The sequence below is a fragment of the Drosophila subpulchrella genome, chromosome 3R (genome assembly GCF_014743375.2).
Source record: "Drosophila subpulchrella strain 33 F10 #4 breed RU33 chromosome 3R, RU_Dsub_v1.1 Primary Assembly, whole genome shotgun sequence".
In the NCBI taxonomy this organism is placed as follows: Eukaryota; Metazoa; Arthropoda; class Insecta; order Diptera; family Drosophilidae; genus Drosophila; species Drosophila subpulchrella.
In genome coordinates, this window is record NC_050609.1 from 17,577,261 (window position 1) to 17,593,461 (window position 16,201).

Below are 16,201 nucleotides of genomic sequence, written 5' to 3' on the forward strand. Positions count from 1 at the left end.
ACAACATTTTTATTTGGCATTCTATTTGAAATTATTTAAGTAACAAACATGTGTTGGAGACATTAGTGTTGTTAAAAAATAGAGATGTTAACTTGATAGGACTTAACCTTCAACTATTTCTTAAATATAGGTATATAAAGGATTTAATTCCACAAATTGTAATCCTAAAATGCTAGTGTGCACCTCGAAATACCAGGACTCTGATTCTGTATAGAAGGAGTTTCTAGTTGTTTCGAGTTTCTTTTTTTTGCAAGGTACTTATAGGGCCGGAGACTTCTCTATTTACAAGGGACTCAAATCGGAGGCAGAAGCTGGGTGAACCCAGCCTCCTCCGCGTCTCATGAGTACGCGCAGAGGTGACCGCATTTGGGACACTTGGAGTGCTTGGCGAAGTACTTCTGCAGGTGCTCGATATGACCGCCGTGCGAGCATCCTTGGCACCAGGCGTACACGCCGCGGACGATCAGGCCGCAGACACAACACTTGGCCGACTGCATGGACTTGCACTTGTCGCAATACCATCCCACCTTGCCGCCCATGGGGCGTCCACACTCCCCGCAATTCGTGTGCATGGATGTCGAGTGCTGGTTGAGCTGCTGCACCGATCTCAGCCAGGAGCGGTTGATCACCTCGCAGGCCTCGTTCCACAGCTCATAGCGATGCAGTTGGTCCACATAGGTGTAGAACCAGTGCTCCTAAAAGGGGAAGACCAAATGTTTAAAGCAGTTTTTACCCCGATCTAAGTATATTTACTCACCACCAGTGCATCCTCAATGGGCAATAGTTTCCGAGCTTCCCCTAGCGCTATAAGGACTGTCAGAGCTGTTTGCACATCACCCACATCGTTCATTAGCATGAGGGCATCGGAAACGAATTTGTGTGGCTCCCACATGGGAATGGGCGGAACATGACTGACTTTCAAGACAGTGGGAACATGTGGTGGCTAAGGGATCAATCAATATATGAGCTAAACCATAAACTAGTTTAGTAATCCCAACTTACAGGCGACTTCTCGTGATCGGAGGCCTTGAGATCCAGTTGTGGGCGAGCTGCCTGCACATCGTGATGAAGGGCAGGAAAGGCCAGGGCTTTTGCGCATTCAGTGGGACCCACGTAAATAAACCCATTCCGCAACAGCTCAAAGTTGTCAAAGGTAATCTCGCTGATGATTTGCGTCTCGGACAGAATCACTGAACTGGTGGGCGGATGCTCCACACCGCTGCCACCAAGGGGATCATCATCAACATTGGCAACATCAATCTCGTGCGCAGTTTCCGGTGTATTTCCATTGAGATCCTGGCCGAGATCACTCCGCTGCTGTGGCCAATCACTGGCGACTTGGGTGGCACGTCGGGAGTTCATCGGATTCTTTTGATTCGAGAAGGATGACCTGTGCTCGAAGGGTGGCTCAAAATGATTGCTGCCATAGAACAGTTTGATAAAGTTCCACAATGTGGTGGCCTGGAAAATATGCATTAGTATGTTTAGGGGAGTTATAGTAATAATCGTCAGTTCTCACATTATGTTTGCCATATTTCTTGGAGACCTCCGCATTGTGCTCGCAAAGCTCCGCCAGCTTCTTGCCACTGATAATCAGTTCCCTGGCACAGCCAATGAAGCTCTCGTGTTCTTGTGTAGGTCGGGAAACAGTTTCATTTAAGGGAGAGCCAGAAAACTAAAAGAATATTCAGATGTTAGGATATGTCCCGGCTTTCTGATGTGATATATAACCAACCGTTTCGTTAACCATGAATTTGTACATCTTGGAATGATCCAAATGGAACTGAATGCTGCCTGCCACATTCGTTTTCCGGCGACTTCTAAAATGACCATGATTTAAAACTAGCAAGGGGGTAATTATCAACTAAACATACATGAAGCTGGTGGACTTGGTGTTGGAGGCGCCACTGGTCTTTGGAGCGTACTCCTTGATCTTGTTGGCAAAGGAAATGTCACCATATCTGCCCCAGCTGGCTCCCTGGGCATTCGCCTTCAACGCTGGCCTTGTGGCATCTTTAAAAGCATGCTTGTAGATGGTGGAATCCTTACTGATGGACAGCAGGCAATGGGAATCACTACCCTGCCACGCAATTCCCGTGGTCACATTCGTGTGCTCGTTGAAGGAGGCAAAGGGGATGTATGGCCGCCGGATGTCCCATACATGGACGCTGTAGTCCACCACCAGGGCGCAACTAGCGATGTGATAGCTACAGGAGATTAACAACTATTAATACCGGATAAGTGATTAAATAGCTTGCAAAAAACCCACGTTCTTTCAGGCCTCCACTTGACCCTCCCCACCACGGCGATCGTGTGGATGGTGTGCTCCAGTCCAGGCCTGCCGTCCATGTTCCACACCTTGATCTGCTTGTCCCGACTGCCGGTGGCCAGCCAGTTCCGCGTGGGATGCCAGTCGCAGGTGTAGACGGGTCCATAGTGCGCCGTAAACTGTACCATGCACTTGTCCCATTTCCTCATATCCCACAGCTGGACGGTTCCATTTTCGGAGACGGCGGAGAAGATGTTCTGCGTGTGCGGACTGAACTTCACATCCCTCACCGATTCCGAGTTGCAGAAGTAGGTATTAACCGACTTATCGGATCGGATATCAAAACACTTAATGGTGCCATCTTGTGAGCCGGAGATCAGAATGTTGGGTTCGCTACTGTGGAAGGTCACGGTGTGTGCGGTGCGCTCATGTTCGTTATAGACCAAAAGCTGCTTCTGCCTGCCGAACTTGGAGAGATCCCACACGGAAACCACTCCGTTTGTGGCCGCCGTGGCCAGAAGATTGCTATCCAAGGTGGACCAGGCCACATCGTTGGCAGAGTAGCTAAGATTCTGGTTCTTGCCGCGCATATTACACGATTCCGTGAAGCCATTGCTGTTTATGGAGTACACCTTGAGCACTGAAAGGGAAGCATATGAGATGTATTTATGGCAAGACCTTGAACGCATCCAATCTTACAGCTTCTTCCAGCCAAAGCTATCTGGTTGTTGTCCTTGTTCAAGGCCAGGGCATTCGCATGTCCTTCCAGGCAGATCCGCAGCGAGATGGTGGAGGTGTCCTCCACGGAATCGGGCATCCTGGAGCTGTTGCAAATGGGCCTTCGGAAAACAAAACAGTGATTTGATAAGACAAGACGCTATCTTTTATTTTCCTGGGGCTCAGTATGACCGTTTTGTGAGCGGCAAAACATTGCGGTGGGTGTTCTAGAAAGCACAATTATAGGATATTTTCAAAATAAATTTGTTTAAGTTTTTATAAACGATATGAACATAAGAAGTTAAGAAATTATAAATAAAATTCGCAGTTTCATCAGAAAATAAGATTTATCCGGTAACCTTTTTAAATTTTATGTTTCGAGTAGAATAGATTATTTTGGAACACCCCAATAAGAACCGCTAAAGGAGGCACGGCGTTGCCAGATCGCCTTCGCCGGCAGAGTGGCAACGCCACTTGCGCCCTTGCTGTTTACAAAAATCACGGTCGACTTTTTCGGCAATTTCAATTTATCAGCGCAACAAGTGGCCGCATTAAAGCAGGCGCAAGGAGCCAGGTCAACCGGACACCGATCCCAAAATGCCGGACATAAAGATAACGCCACTGGGCGCCGGCCAGGATGTGGGCCGCAGCTGCCTGCTGCTCTCGATGGGCGGCAAGAACATAATGCTCGACTGCGGGATGCATATGGGCTATAACGACGAGCGCCGCTTCCCCGACTTCTCCTACATTGTGCCGGAGGGCCCGATCACCAGCCACATTGACTGCGTGATCATCTCGCACTTCCACCTGGGTGAGAGTCTCCTTATCTCGTCTTGGGTTGACCGGGTCTAATCGTTTTTTTTTTTATCGATTGCGTGCATTCCAGATCACTGCGGCGCCTTGCCCTACATGTCTGAGATTGTGGGCTACACGGGCCCCATCTACATGACGCACCCGACCAAGGCCATAGCACCCATCCTGCTGGAGGACATGCGTAAGGTGGCCGTGGAGCGGAAGGGCGAGTCCAACTTCTTCACCACCCAGATGATCAAGGACTGCATGAAGAAGGTGATACCCGTCACGCTCCATCAGAGCATGATGGTGGACACAGATCTGGAGATTAAGGCGTACTACGCCGGCCATGTCCTGGGTGCCGCCATGTTCTGGATCAAGGTGGGCTCCCAGAGCGTTGTCTACACAGGCGATTATAACATGACGCCGGACAGGCATCTGGGTGCAGCCTGGATAGACAAGTGCCGACCGGATCTGCTGATCTCCGAGAGCACCTACGCCACCACCATTAGGGACTCGAAGCGCTGTCGCGAAAGGGACTTCCTCAAGAAGGTGCACGAGTGCGTAGCCAAGGGCGGCAAGGTTTTGATCCCCGTCTTTGCCCTGGGTCGCGCCCAGGAGCTGTGCATCCTGCTGGAGACCTATTGGGAGCGCATGAACCTCAAGTACCCCATCTACTTTGCTCTCGGCCTCACCGAGAAGGCCAACACCTACTACAAAATGTTCATCACCTGGACGAACCAGAAGATCCGCAAGACATTTGTCCACCGCAACATGTTCGACTTTAAGCACATCAAGCCGTTTGACAAGGCCTACATCGACAATCCCGGCGCCATGGTGGTGTTTGCCACGCCGGGAATGCTGCACGCGGGTCTCTCCCTGCAGATTTTCAAGAAGTGGGCGCCCAACGAGAACAACATGGTGATTATGCCAGGCTATTGTGTACAGGGCACAGTGGGCAACAAGATCCTGGGTGGCGCCAAGAAGGTGGAGTTCGAGAACCGCCAGGTGGTGGAGGTCAAAATGGCCGTGGAATACATGAGCTTTTCAGCCCATGCCGATGCCAAAGGTAGCTAAAACTCATCTACTTTTATATAAGTGATAAATATAAATAACCCCTCTATTTTACAGGCATCATGCAGCTAATCCAGAACTGTGAGCCAAAGAACGTTATGCTCGTCCACGGCGAAGCCGAAAAGATGAAGTTCCTGCGCTCAAAGATCAAGGACGAATTCAACCTGGAGACCTACATGCCGGCCAATGGCGAGACCTGTGTGATCTCCACGCCCGTCAAAATCCCCGTCGATGCCTCTGTTTCCCTGCTAAAAGCCGAGGCCCGCTCCTATAATGCCCAACCGCCGGATCCCAAGCGCAGGCGGCTCATTCACGGCGTCCTCGTGATGAAGGACAATCGAATAATGTTGCAAAACCTGACCGATGCTCTTAAGGAGATCGGAATCAACCGGCATGTGATGCGATTTACGTCCAAAGTCAAGATGGACGATCCTGGGCCAATGATTCGCACCAGCGAAAGGCTCAAGACTCTGCTCGAAGAAAAACTGGCCGGCTGGACGGTGACAATGCAGGAGAACGGCTCCATAACCATCGAGTCCGTGGAGGTGAAGGTGGAGGAGGACGAGAAGGATCCCAAGCAGAAGACAATATTGATATCCTGGACCAACCAGGACGAGGACATCGGAGCCTACATACTGAATGTGCTCCAAAACATGTGCTAGGCTAGGCAACGAAGAAGCATCCCAATGAAATCCCATGCCTTAATTCCATAGATAAGCACAAAGTGTAGATACCAATTTCTGAAATTTTTGAATGTCGGTCAAAATATACGTAAATAATCCAAAAGGGCTGCAGGATTCTTAATTAAAATGTATATAACTGAGAGTTGGAAAGTTAATGTTCTGAGTATTACCAATTTATCCATACAAAATAATTGCATTTTAATATTCAAGTTTACACTATCTTTTACAAGTGGGTTAAACTAAATTCATTATCAATTATATTGGGAGGCACACATAATCGAAAACTTTTAGTAACAGATTCGAATTATGTTCATATAGTACTTTTAAATATAAAAAAGGGAACTCGTTAAATATCAAATAATAACTTCGGTTGGTAAAAACAAAAACAGACCTTTGCAATTCCTTTCCTCCCACTTCACAAAGTTAAAGAGTTCGCGGTTAGAGTTATTTTCGTTCGTTCCACGCTATTTATTCTGGGGTTTTTTGAAAGTGTAACATTACTAGGGCTCCAGGCGTCGCTCCGGGTGCCTGGCACCATATGCAATTAGCTTTATGAATCGTTGGAGCCGTTCGATCATCTCACAGTAGTAGCATTCGCTTATGTGAGGGCGGCGGCACCGGAGATGATTTCAATCAGCTCGCGAGTGATGACAGCCTGTCGGGTGCGGTTGAAGGTGAGGGTCAGCTTGTCAATCATCTCACCGGCGTTCTTGGACGCGTTGTCCATGGCAGTCATACGGGAGGACTGCTCCGAGCAGGCGCCCTCCTTCATGGTGTAGAAGATGAGCGAGGCCAGAGAGAACTCCAGGTAGCTCTTGACGACATCGCTGTCGAGCGAGTCGTAAACGGCCAGCTTCTCGGACTTCTCCACGGTGGATCCGCTGAAGATGGGCAGGGTGGAGCACTGGTAGGACACCACCGACTTGAACCGGTTGTACACGATCTTGCCCTCGGTGTAATCGTAACCGGTCTGCATAACCTCGTTGGCAATCTTCGAGGCGTCCAGGAAAGTGGGCGGCAGACGACCCACCTCGTTGGCCACCATCAGGATGTTCTTGCCGTACAGGCGGGACAGGATCGCACGCGACTTGTCGCCCACGCAGAAGACCTTGGTGTTGGCCTCATCCTGGGCCAGCTCTCCGCGAATGAGACGGGCCACACCAGTGTGGACGGCTCCGCAGAGACCACGATCCGAAGTCACCGCGATGAGCAGCTTCTTGGGCTCGGCCTTCTCGTCGGCCTGGATTTCCGTCTTCTCGAAGAACTGCTGGGCGCCAATGCCATAAGGACGCGCCGCCTTCAAGTCTCGCTCCGCACGAGCGTACTTGGCAGCGGACACCATCTTCATCGATTGCGTAATTTTCTGAATGTTCTTCACCGACTTCAGGCGAATGGAAATCATCTTCAGGGTGGCCATTCCACGCTGCTGCTGGGCCAGCATGGTGGCCTCCATGGCCAGGGGCAGCAAGAGCTGGGTGCGTTGCATCATCATCCTGTCGAAGCTGTCGAAGATTCCCTGCCGAAAATTACTTTAGTTTCACTACTCGGCAAAATGGCAATTTTCCTCACCTTGCGTTAAGTTGGCTGCGCCACAACGAGTGTTATAACACCGAGCGGCGTTGCCACCCGGTTGAGGTTAAGAGTGGTCGTTATTCGTGGTGACTGGCAAAAGGACAGGGGCTCGGGAGTAGAAAGGGGGTTACAACCAAAAATTAAACATTTTATGCAACTAAAAGAAAGTAAACATTTGTATCTTTAAACTATGAAATTATAGGGCTTCAACAGAAAGTAATTGAATATAATTACTCTTTCAGGGTGCTAAATTTGTATATAAAATATTTTATTTTACACATAACTTTGAGTAATGAGCCCCTTATAACATTTGCCTCTACGCCCTTTTATATTATGCATTTCAAAATCCAATTAAGTAGCCACGAAACCGCAACGAAGGCGCCAATTTGGTAATTGAAATATTTCGTGTTAGTTCATTTCTACACATTAATTCTTGTAATAATAAAATTAAACCCCCATATGTAATTGATAATGATAAGGTGGTTGATTCAGAGATGCCACTTTGTTTCCCGAGCTTCAGCCAGAGTTGCCACCTTGTCTTCCCATGGTCAGCTGCTCACGCACGCCGTCTGCTGGTCCGTCACTAACGCCTCACGCAAAAAAAGCTGACGTACTCGGGAAAAAGATTAGGATATTTCGACGGAGACGAGCGCCCGATCCGACTAATTGACTCCCCCGCCCCAGCAGCCAAGCCATATAGACAAGATCGCCCCGTTCCAGGATTCCCGGGATCCCAGGGATGCGACCTCTGGGGACGAAAAACAGCGGATAAGTTAGCTGTGCGTGTGCGTGTGTGTGTGTGTATGTTCGCTTCGAGTCTGTAAAAAGCTGGAAAATTGTTGCTGCGCAGCGGAGGAATATATATATAGAACACTAAGCAGCAGAACTGGCATGACGAAGATCAAGACGAGGCTAAAGACAGAGGCTTGAGATACCAACCAAGAAATCGGTGGCTTAAACAACCAAAATTCCAGTGCCTTTGTAGCAGCAACAAGGTGTGCGTGTGTGCGTGCGTGTGTTTGTTGCCTGCGCAGTGTTGTTGTTGCCGTTGCAGTTGCAGCATTGCAATTGTTGTTGTTGCTGGTGTGACACAACAGTAACAAAATATTGAGCCGCCGAGCAAAACACATGATGTGGTCGTTTTTCTCGCGCGACTCCTCAAAAGACTTTCCCTACGACATTGGCGAACCCGTGGGCGGTTTTGATCAGTACTCCATATGGACACTGCACAAGGCCAAGAGGAAGACCACCCAGGAGGAGGTGTCCGTCTTTGTCTACGACATCCGCAGTGGATCGGATACCAAGTGCGAACTGGCCAAGGCATCGCTGAAGCGGCTCAAGACATTGCGTCATCCCAGCATCCTGCAGTATCTGGACTCGCTGGAGACGGACAAGATGCTCTATGTGGCCACAGAGGCTGTGGATCCGCTAGGAAGCTACTTTGCCAAGCTGGGCAGCGATAATCTCCAGAAGGGCCTCTACCTGGCCTGGGGCATCTTCCAAATCACTGTGGGTTTATCTTGAAACCACCCTTCTAGCAGTCTTAGCTAATCTCTAATCCCTTTCAGCGCGCCCTGTCCTTCCTCAACAACGATGGCAATCTGCGACATAACAATGTCTCCGCCTGGTCGGTGTTCGTCAATGCCTCTGGCGAGTGGAAACTGGGCAGTCTGGAGTATGTCTCAGCGGCCGATGGAAATCCCATGCCGCCCGCCAAGATTCCCGTAACCCTGGAGGTCTACGATTCACCCGAGAAGAGCGATCAGAGCAAGCTCAAGGCGGCCACCAAGTGGTACATACATTATTTTATCCCTGAAACTCTTTATTCTAATGAGCATTAATCAAACCAGTTCCGTGGACATGTGGGGCCTGGGCTGTCTGGTGTGGGAGGCCTTCAACGGCGTGCTCAAGCAGCGCTCCAACCTCAAGGACATTGAACACATACCCAAATCCCTGCAATCGCTCTACTGCGAGCTGGTGGGAGCCTCGCCTTCGAATCGCCCCAATCCGGCGGACATAATCACACGTTGCCGCAAGCCAGGAGGCTTCTTCAAGAATGATTTGGTGGACACACTGCTCTTCCTGGAGGAAATCCAAATCAAGGACAAGGCGGAGAAGAATCGCTTCTTCAGCGGCCTGACCACGCATCTGGACAACTTTCCGGACAATGTGTGCAGGCACAAGATACTTCCACAGCTGATAACAGCCTACGAGTACGGAGATGCGGGCTCCGCGGTGCTGGCACCCATGTTTAAGGTTGTCCATTGAATCGATACACCCTATCTGACACATGAGTATTCATTGAGAATTATAATCTTGCAGCTGGGCAAACTGCTGGACGAGGTGGAGTACCAGAAACGCATTGTGCCATGTGTGGTCAAGTTATTTGCTTCCACGGATCGTGTTACGCGATCGCGCCTGCTGCAGCAGCTGGATCTGTTCATTGCGCATCTGCAGCCACAGGTGGTCAACGATCAGATTTTTCCCCAGGTGGCGCACGGGTTCCTGGACACCAATGCCACCATACGCGAGCAGACGGTCAAGTCGATCATCCATTTGGCGCCCAAGCTCAACTACAACAATCTGAATGTGGAGGTGCTGCGTCACTTTGCCAGGCTGCAGGCGCGGGACGACCAGGGTGGAATTCGCACTAATACTACGGTGTGTCTGGGCAAGATTGCGCCGCACTTGCATCCGCAGGTGCGCCAGCGTGTGCTGGTCTCTGCCTTTATTCGCGCCATGCGGGATCCTTTCCCTCCCGCAAGAGTGGCCGGAGTTCTAGCGCTAGCCGCTACACAGCAGTACTTTTTGCTCAGCGAGGTGGCCAACCGGGTGCTGCCGTCTCTGTGTTCCCTCAGCGTCGATCCGGAGAAAACGGTGCGCGATCCGGCGTTCAAAACCATCCGAGGATTTCTGGGCAAGCTGGAGAAGGTATCCGAGGATCCCAGTTTGCGGGAGACAATGGGTGAGTGATCTTTATTCATTATTTAAGAAAAAGCATCTAGTATAGGACATATAATAATTCTGATTCGAACTATTATTTTGCAGAGGCTGATGTCCACACGGCCACGCCCTCGATTGGCAATGCGGCGGCCACCTGGGCGGGATGGGCGGTGACGGCCGTCACAGCCAAGTTCTATCGCAGCCAAAGTGATTCGTCGCGACCACGACCGCCTTTAACTGGACGCAATCTGTCCAAGCCAGCGTCGCTTGGTGAGTACATATATTCGCCTCGCTTATGCAATTTGCACAATGCAATTAACCTGGCCTCCATTTGCCTTTTTGTCGTGTGTGTAGAGCAACCATCGAGCAGCAGTTTATCAACCACCACAAGTAGTGTTACCTCAATGACGTCGCTGGAGCATGAAAGCAATGACACCTCCGCCTCGGCCTCTGATTATGGCAACAACGATTGGGACAACGAAAACTGGGGCGAAATGGATGTAAGTGCTAGTTGAATGTCATGAGATAAGTGCTAACTATGCTTGATTAATTGCAGACCTCTCAGGATCCCAGCAGCCCGCTGGCAGCCAGCTCCAATAATGGCGCCTTAATGGCGGCCAATGCCTTGAGTGAAGTGCGCGATGGCTGGGACAACGAGGAGTGGGGCAGTCTTGAAGAGGATCCGGTGAGATCGCAGTCTAAAAACCACCAAATTCAGTTACTTATTCCATTGATTTCCGCTTAGTGCGAGGAGGAGGAGCAGGCGGAGCAGGAGCAGCAGCAACAGCAGCTGGCCAGACAATCTATATCATCCACCACGTCATCCAGTCAGCAGCACCAGCGTCCTCTGCTGCCACATCAGCAGCAACAGCATCCGCATCAGCAACAGCTGCAGCAGCACGAACTGAACGATCTGATCGAGCCGCTGGCCAAGCTCAACTCACACGTCACCTCGCCGTCGAAGCAATCGATGCTGCGGCCGAAGGAGCTGCCCAATCTATCCAGCAGCAATACGTCGCCCACGTCGGCCACTGCCAATTGCAATAACATTAGCCCGCCTTCGTCGCATTTGAATAATTCGACGCATAATGCCAATTGGAATAGCGATTCGTGGGCCGATGGGGAGTTTGAGCCTCTGGATGAATCGGGATTTGGTGAGTTTTAGGATAATCAGAAAACATTTGTCTTACCAAGACTTGATATTCATGATCTGTATACCCTTATAATGAACTGTTTAGTGAATGGTAACTAATGAATATTCTTTGCTTTTCCAGGAAATGCCAAACTGGACGAGGCTCGTCGCAAGCGGGAGGAGAAGAAGCTGCAGCGGCAGCGGGAACTGGAGGCGCGTCGCGCCCAACGGGCGAGCGGTCCCATGAAGCTGGGCGCCAAAAAGCTTTAAAAGTAATCAGCTGATAACAGCTACGACATGTGTTATTCAGCTGTTATTTCCCTCGTACATCTAAGCCCAAAGTGTATTTTGTATATTTCTGTACGTGCGTGTATGTCTCTTGTCCCGCTCCCAATTTTTCCCGCTCTGTGTGTGCTTTGTGTTACTTTTGGGTACTGGCTATTGCATTTAATGCAATCTCAGTGTCTCTAGCCTCCACATTTCGATTAAACATAGCCGTATTGTATTTCTAATGCTGGCACGATATTAGCTAATATATTCTCAGCGTCTCTAACGAAGTTTCCGAATGTAAAGCACTGTAATTAAAAACCTGTAATTTATATTTATATAAAACCAAAAGCGAATGAAGCAAATGACAAACCAACCAACCAGTAGTTAGTAAATTACTTCAAATTTATACTTTTATTAATCGAGTCTAGAACGGTGAAAACGTATCGAAGATAGGATATCTAACTAGGAGGGTCCTTGAGCGTGAATGTCAGAGAAATGGGGGATAATCGATATCAGTGAGTGGATATGAGGTCCTTTTCCTATCCTTCTATCAATGAGTGAATGGGGATGTGCGTGTGTGTGATTTCAAAATTCATTTAAGTCGCCCCTTTCCAAAGCTGAAGAAAAACTTAATGGATTCCATGCTCGATTTTCCAGAAAGCGCTGAGGGGAAAAGTGAATATTTAACAAAAAATCTAAACGTATTTTTGCGAATGGAGCGTAACCAAAATTGTGAATTTTAATACATAAATAATAACAAATATTTTTATATAGTTCATAATAAACGGGGAAACGAATTATATAGAACCAACCAAATAGAAACAAAAGAAATCAAGAATCGCAAGCAATTATAGAAGGAAACAATTTTAAAGCTTTTCAGAGATACATTTAATTGTAGTAGAATTGCACTTGTTATATAGATGTCCTAGTTTGCCATAAATAGGAACGATCAGGAATGCGTTTTCCTCTCGGTTTAGGTTTACCTTTTTCGTTTTCTTGCCATTTTCCGTTAAAGAGTTTTCGAATTTTACCCAAGTTTACCTAAGAACAGCACCAAGCGCAAGGCCATTTTTTGCATGTCAAACTACTAGTAGCGATACACTTTTTGAATGTCCTGTACATACATTTAGATACAGATACAGTTATACATATACCTAACATATATGCCGATTTTTTCCAATACCTCAATATCAGTGTACAATTTTTCCATAATATATTTTTGAAAATACAAACGAAACTAAATAACCCAAAAAAGGAAGGAAATACGAAAAAAGTAAGGAAAGAAAAATGTTGACTTTTTGAAATCTCATTGTTGTCGCCGCGTCTGTTTGTTTGCACTTGGAGCAAACGCCACATATGTATATTTGTAATTAATGCAACTCGATTCCAATCCACGTCAGCCCGATATGCCCCGCCCCCTGCCCCCCGCCTCCTTCTTCACATTTATTGGCATTCATTTTCTTACAACAAATTCTCTCAGCAAATTTAACATTAGCGTAATGAACTATTAAAAAAACCAAAAAAAAAGACATTGAAAATAAACAAATTGAAGCAACATGGAAAATTTATTGTTTAGACAAATTTTTAAGACTGCAAAAATAAAAGAAAATACAAAATTAATTGAAAGTGGTAATGGTAAATTACAAGAAAACTAAATTATTTAGTACTAATCATCAGTAAAATAAATTTTGAAATAATTAATAACGACAAAGTCTTGATATTTCACCTCTGTGGGTAAGTAAAATCTTTTCGGAGTTCTATTAACATTGTTTAAATGGATATATCCCGAATGGCTTTTGTGGCCACATCTGGTCGAGTATATATATATAGTTGGTTAATGGCATCTGTTTTGGCAAATGTTTCTGATGGCCATTCGATAATTGCAACAATCCAAAACCAAGCCTTTGTTTATGTTTTTATTTCGCCGTCACTGCAGTTTGTGCAGCTGTTTTTGCCAGTTTTGCGAGGATAGTTAAGATGGGTAGATGCAGATATCGGGAAAACCCCCATAGAGCTTGGCAGACAAAGGGAAATATTTTACACTGCATCAATATCAAGTTCGCTTTTTAATCATTTGCTTAAAAATAACCCAACTGGATTAATCCACTTTGAAATGGAGACGTGCTTGCTTACTCGTAGCAATAAATAATTTCACATTTATCAATTTCATGTTTATATGTAACATTTTTACTAGGAACTTTAATTTATTTGTTTTAAATATGTGAAGAAAATAAAATAAGAATTTATATCATACATATTTCAAGGGAAATGTAATATCCATGTTTTGATAATCATTTTATATATATGGTTTTAATTAATCATTGCCCATAAAACGTAATTATGCGCCACACGATTTCGTAGCATACTTATTTGAGCCACAGAAACGCAATTTCATCTGGGTCGTTTCGCACTCCGCCCACTGCGCTAATTAAAATGAGTCAATCTGCCCAGATTGGGGCTCCTTGGTAATCCCCCAATGTCACGTCACGTTTTGCGAGCTATTTTTAAGACCTGCGACCGCACAACTTTGTTTTTCTCACGCGCCCGTTTCGCAGCTAATTTGTTGCAACTTGCACTGGGTTTCCGAAACAGGGGCGTTGGCAAATGGGGGTTGCTAAAATTATTTCAAGATAACCTAAAAATGTTTTTAAAAACATTTAAGGAACTTTATAATTTTTCATATGACTAGATTAAAAACTTCGTATAAAGCGAAAGGTGTGTTGTAAAGGTGTTGTAAACTAATAGTTAAAAAAATCATTATAAGGAAACCTTTTTTAAACAGAATTTTATTTTTGAAAGATTTATGCTGTATTGCTTTTATTATCTGAACGGTTTTTTCAAATTATATTAAAAAATCATTATAAGGAAACCTTTTTAGACAGAATCTTATTTTTGAAAGATTTATGATTTATTGATCTTATTATCGGAACGGTTTTTTCGAATAATATTAAAAACCATTAGCAAATTATTATATTTTATTTTTATTTAAATTAAAATATTTTTTTTACGAACTCGTAGTATAAGATTATTGTGTCTTATTCTTAAAAGTACATCAACTATATTTTATATTATTATTTAAAGGTGTTGTACTTATGTTTTGAAGGTCGTTGGTTGTGGTACAGAGTGTGGAAGGAATATCAAAGTAATATTTGTATTTGAGACCCCCCTTTGCCCCGCCCCTTTCGCAACCGATGGTACCGCCCAACTGTCCACCCCCGGAATGGAGCAGCTGCCAAATCTGTTGACGGAGTTGCCCTTGCCGTGAGTAATTGCCTCGTCCAAGTGCCACAAACCCAAACGCTGCTCCGGATTGCAGTGCCTAAAATAAGTAACGCCAAGTGGGGGGTGGCGGCAAAATAAAACCAGAGGCTACTAAAGACGCGGAACGCTATTAATAGGCGCTGAAGTCAGATGGAAGTGGAGATGGAGACCTATGGAGGTATAGCCACTGCACTCGCATTACTCATACGCCCTGCCTGCCGCCCCTCGCGTGTCTAATTGCGCTGAAATGCTAAAATTGCGATTACCGGCGTTGCACGGGTGTGGGTAATTAAATATCTATCGCTGTAGTGTCGTGATAAAGTTGAGCAAATATTGAGATCATTATGGTAATTCAAAGTGCCCTGCAGCTTTCAGCATCTTTGGCATTCATTTTGCGCTCATTAAACTTGAAGCATATGACTTACTATATTTTGTTTTTCGTTTGTCACCGATGTATTGAAGCTATAGCTGTGCGATTTGGCACGCAGGTGTGCTGAGTGCTGCGGTGCCAAACAACTCTATACGAAATTCACATAATTTCCTCGCTTCGAGCGGGCGCAAAATGCATTAAACGCTCTTACTATTACTATTGTTTTGTTTTTGTTTTCGTTTCAGTTTGTTTTTGATACCCTGGAATCGTAAAGCTAAGGGGTGTGCTACTAGTTGGATAAGCTGGAAAAATAAGCAATCAGCAAAGTCATATTCTCTGATCAAAATATATAATAGTTACTTAAATATGTACTTATTTTGTTTTATTATTTTTATTAATTTTATAGACCTAAAATAAATATTAAGAATATTTTATTCTTCAATACAAATAGATCAGCGGATTGTAAAACAGGAACTCACAGGATGCTTATATCAATATACCATTTTCAAAGCAATTCCTGAGATATACCCTTAATTTTCAGCTAATACATCGTAGTATTTCTTTATTATATTGTTTAAAAAAAATACTAGGATATTCCCATTTCTAGCTGCATTTTAAAAATCGTACCTATTTCTAATTTCGCGACTTTGACTTCTCGCATTCAATCCAATCAAAGCGCAACGCTCCGTTCAAATCGACTCGCCTTTGGCTTTGTTTTCGGCATCTTTTGTTGTTGCGGCTGCTGCAGTCGTTGCAAAAATTGTTTAAAATTTCAAATTAGCTGCAGTTTGCATTGGTTAATGTTTCCACAATTGTTGCCATTTCTAGGAGCGGTCTCCTTAGCATTTTACACTGCCCCTGCATTCTGGAACAACTTCTCCCAGATGCCCCCCACTGCGGGTGATGGCATTTGTGGGTAGATTAATATTTGCCAGCCAATAAATCATTCTGATCTTAGCTGTCATACATATATATATTCACTATCTAAAAAGTGTAACAAGAAGAAGTGTATCTAGCATCACGAGATGCTTATCTACACGAGAAAGAAGCATCCCATTTTGATTATTTAATTCAGAAAAATGGTTTTACTTATATGAGATAAAAGGTAATGTAAATGG

At 45.8% G+C, this 16,201-nt stretch overlaps 4 protein-coding genes across 6 annotated transcripts; 2 read left to right on the top strand and 2 right to left on the bottom strand.

Annotated features, from left to right (window-relative positions):
- Nucleotides 1-14: 14 nt before the first annotated feature.
- LOC119563100 (GATOR complex protein WDR24) lies at nucleotides 15-3,179 on the bottom strand. Of its 2 annotated transcripts, none has more exons than XM_037876339.1 (8): nucleotides 2,969-3,179; nucleotides 2,270-2,909; nucleotides 1,875-2,207; nucleotides 1,736-1,817; nucleotides 1,520-1,675; nucleotides 1,003-1,461; nucleotides 758-943; nucleotides 15-695 (listed from the first exon to the last, which is right to left on the bottom strand). In XM_037876339.1, the coding sequence occupies exons 1-8, from the start codon at nucleotides 3,084-3,086 to the stop codon at nucleotides 339-341; spliced, it is 2,331 nt and encodes a 776-aa protein (XP_037732267.1). In that variant the 5' UTR covers nucleotides 3,087-3,179; the 3' UTR covers nucleotides 15-338. The 2 variants fall into 2 exon arrangements, with proteins under 2 accessions (XP_037732267.1, XP_037732266.1); XM_037876338.1 differs by having other exon boundaries at nucleotides 1,736-1,820.
- Nucleotides 3,180-3,440: 261 nt separating this feature from the next.
- On the top strand, nucleotides 3,441-5,638 carry LOC119545636 (integrator complex subunit 11). The gene is made up of 3 exons (XM_037851347.1): nucleotides 3,441-3,797; nucleotides 3,873-4,847; nucleotides 4,910-5,638. The coding sequence occupies exons 1-3, from the start codon at nucleotides 3,584-3,586 to the stop codon at nucleotides 5,512-5,514; spliced, it is 1,794 nt and encodes a 597-aa protein (XP_037707275.1). The 5' UTR covers nucleotides 3,441-3,583; the 3' UTR covers nucleotides 5,515-5,638.
- Nucleotides 5,639-5,973: 335 nt separating this feature from the next.
- LOC119545640 (ATP synthase subunit gamma, mitochondrial) lies at nucleotides 5,974-7,246 on the bottom strand. Of its 2 annotated transcripts, none has more exons than XM_037851352.1 (2): nucleotides 7,105-7,246; nucleotides 5,974-7,051 (listed from the first exon to the last, which is right to left on the bottom strand). In XM_037851352.1, the coding sequence occupies exon 2, from the start codon at nucleotides 7,025-7,027 to the stop codon at nucleotides 6,134-6,136; it is 894 nt and encodes a 297-aa protein (XP_037707280.1). In that variant the 5' UTR covers nucleotides 7,028-7,051; nucleotides 7,105-7,246; the 3' UTR covers nucleotides 5,974-6,133. The 2 variants fall into 2 exon arrangements, with proteins under 2 accessions (XP_037707280.1, XP_037707281.1); XM_037851353.1 differs by having other exon boundaries at nucleotides 5,974-7,037; nucleotides 7,105-7,122.
- A 427-nt stretch (nucleotides 7,247-7,673) lies between these two features.
- Nucleotides 7,674-12,998, top strand: LOC119545633 (N-terminal kinase-like protein). The gene is made up of 9 exons (XM_037851343.1): nucleotides 7,674-8,616; nucleotides 8,676-8,899; nucleotides 8,958-9,363; nucleotides 9,430-10,072; nucleotides 10,156-10,320; nucleotides 10,405-10,550; nucleotides 10,607-10,735; nucleotides 10,796-11,204; nucleotides 11,325-12,998. The coding sequence occupies exons 1-9, from the start codon at nucleotides 8,236-8,238 to the stop codon at nucleotides 11,450-11,452; spliced, it is 2,631 nt and encodes an 876-aa protein (XP_037707271.1). The 5' UTR covers nucleotides 7,674-8,235; the 3' UTR covers nucleotides 11,453-12,998.
- The last annotated feature ends 3,203 nt before the right edge of the window (nucleotides 12,999-16,201 follow it).

Excerpts from the sequence above, each read along its gene's own strand:
- LOC119563100 (XM_037876338.1), bottom strand. The coding sequence starts at position 3,086 with ATGCCCGATTCCGTGGAGGACACCTCCACCATCTCGCTGCGGATCTGC. Across the intron at positions 1,821-1,874 it reads ACCAAGTCCACCAGCTTCAT|AAGTCGCCGGAAAACGAATG; the intron begins GTATGTTTAGTT and ends TGGTCATTTTAG. Across the intron at positions 1,462-1,519 it reads AGAAATATGGCAAACATAAT|GCCACCACATTGTGGAACTT; the intron begins GTGAGAACTGAC and ends CATATTTTCCAG.
- LOC119545636 (XM_037851347.1), top strand. The coding sequence starts at position 3,584 with ATGCCGGACATAAAGATAACGCCACTGGGCGCCGGCCAGGATGTGGGC. Across the intron at positions 3,798-3,872 it reads CATCTCGCACTTCCACCTGG|ATCACTGCGGCGCCTTGCCC; the intron begins GTGAGAGTCTCC and ends CGTGCATTCCAG. Across the intron at positions 4,848-4,909 it reads AGCCCATGCCGATGCCAAAG|GCATCATGCAGCTAATCCAG; the intron begins GTAGCTAAAACT and ends TCTATTTTACAG.
- LOC119545640 (XM_037851352.1), bottom strand. The coding sequence starts at position 7,027 with ATGATGATGCAACGCACCCAGCTCTTGCTGCCCCTGGCCATGGAGGCC.
- LOC119545633 (XM_037851343.1), top strand. The coding sequence starts at position 8,236 with ATGATGTGGTCGTTTTTCTCGCGCGACTCCTCAAAAGACTTTCCCTAC. Across the intron at positions 10,321-10,404 it reads GTCCAAGCCAGCGTCGCTTG|AGCAACCATCGAGCAGCAGT; the intron begins GTGAGTACATAT and ends TCGTGTGTGTAG. Across the intron at positions 10,736-10,795 it reads GCAGTCTTGAAGAGGATCCG|TGCGAGGAGGAGGAGCAGGC; the intron begins GTGAGATCGCAG and ends ATTTCCGCTTAG.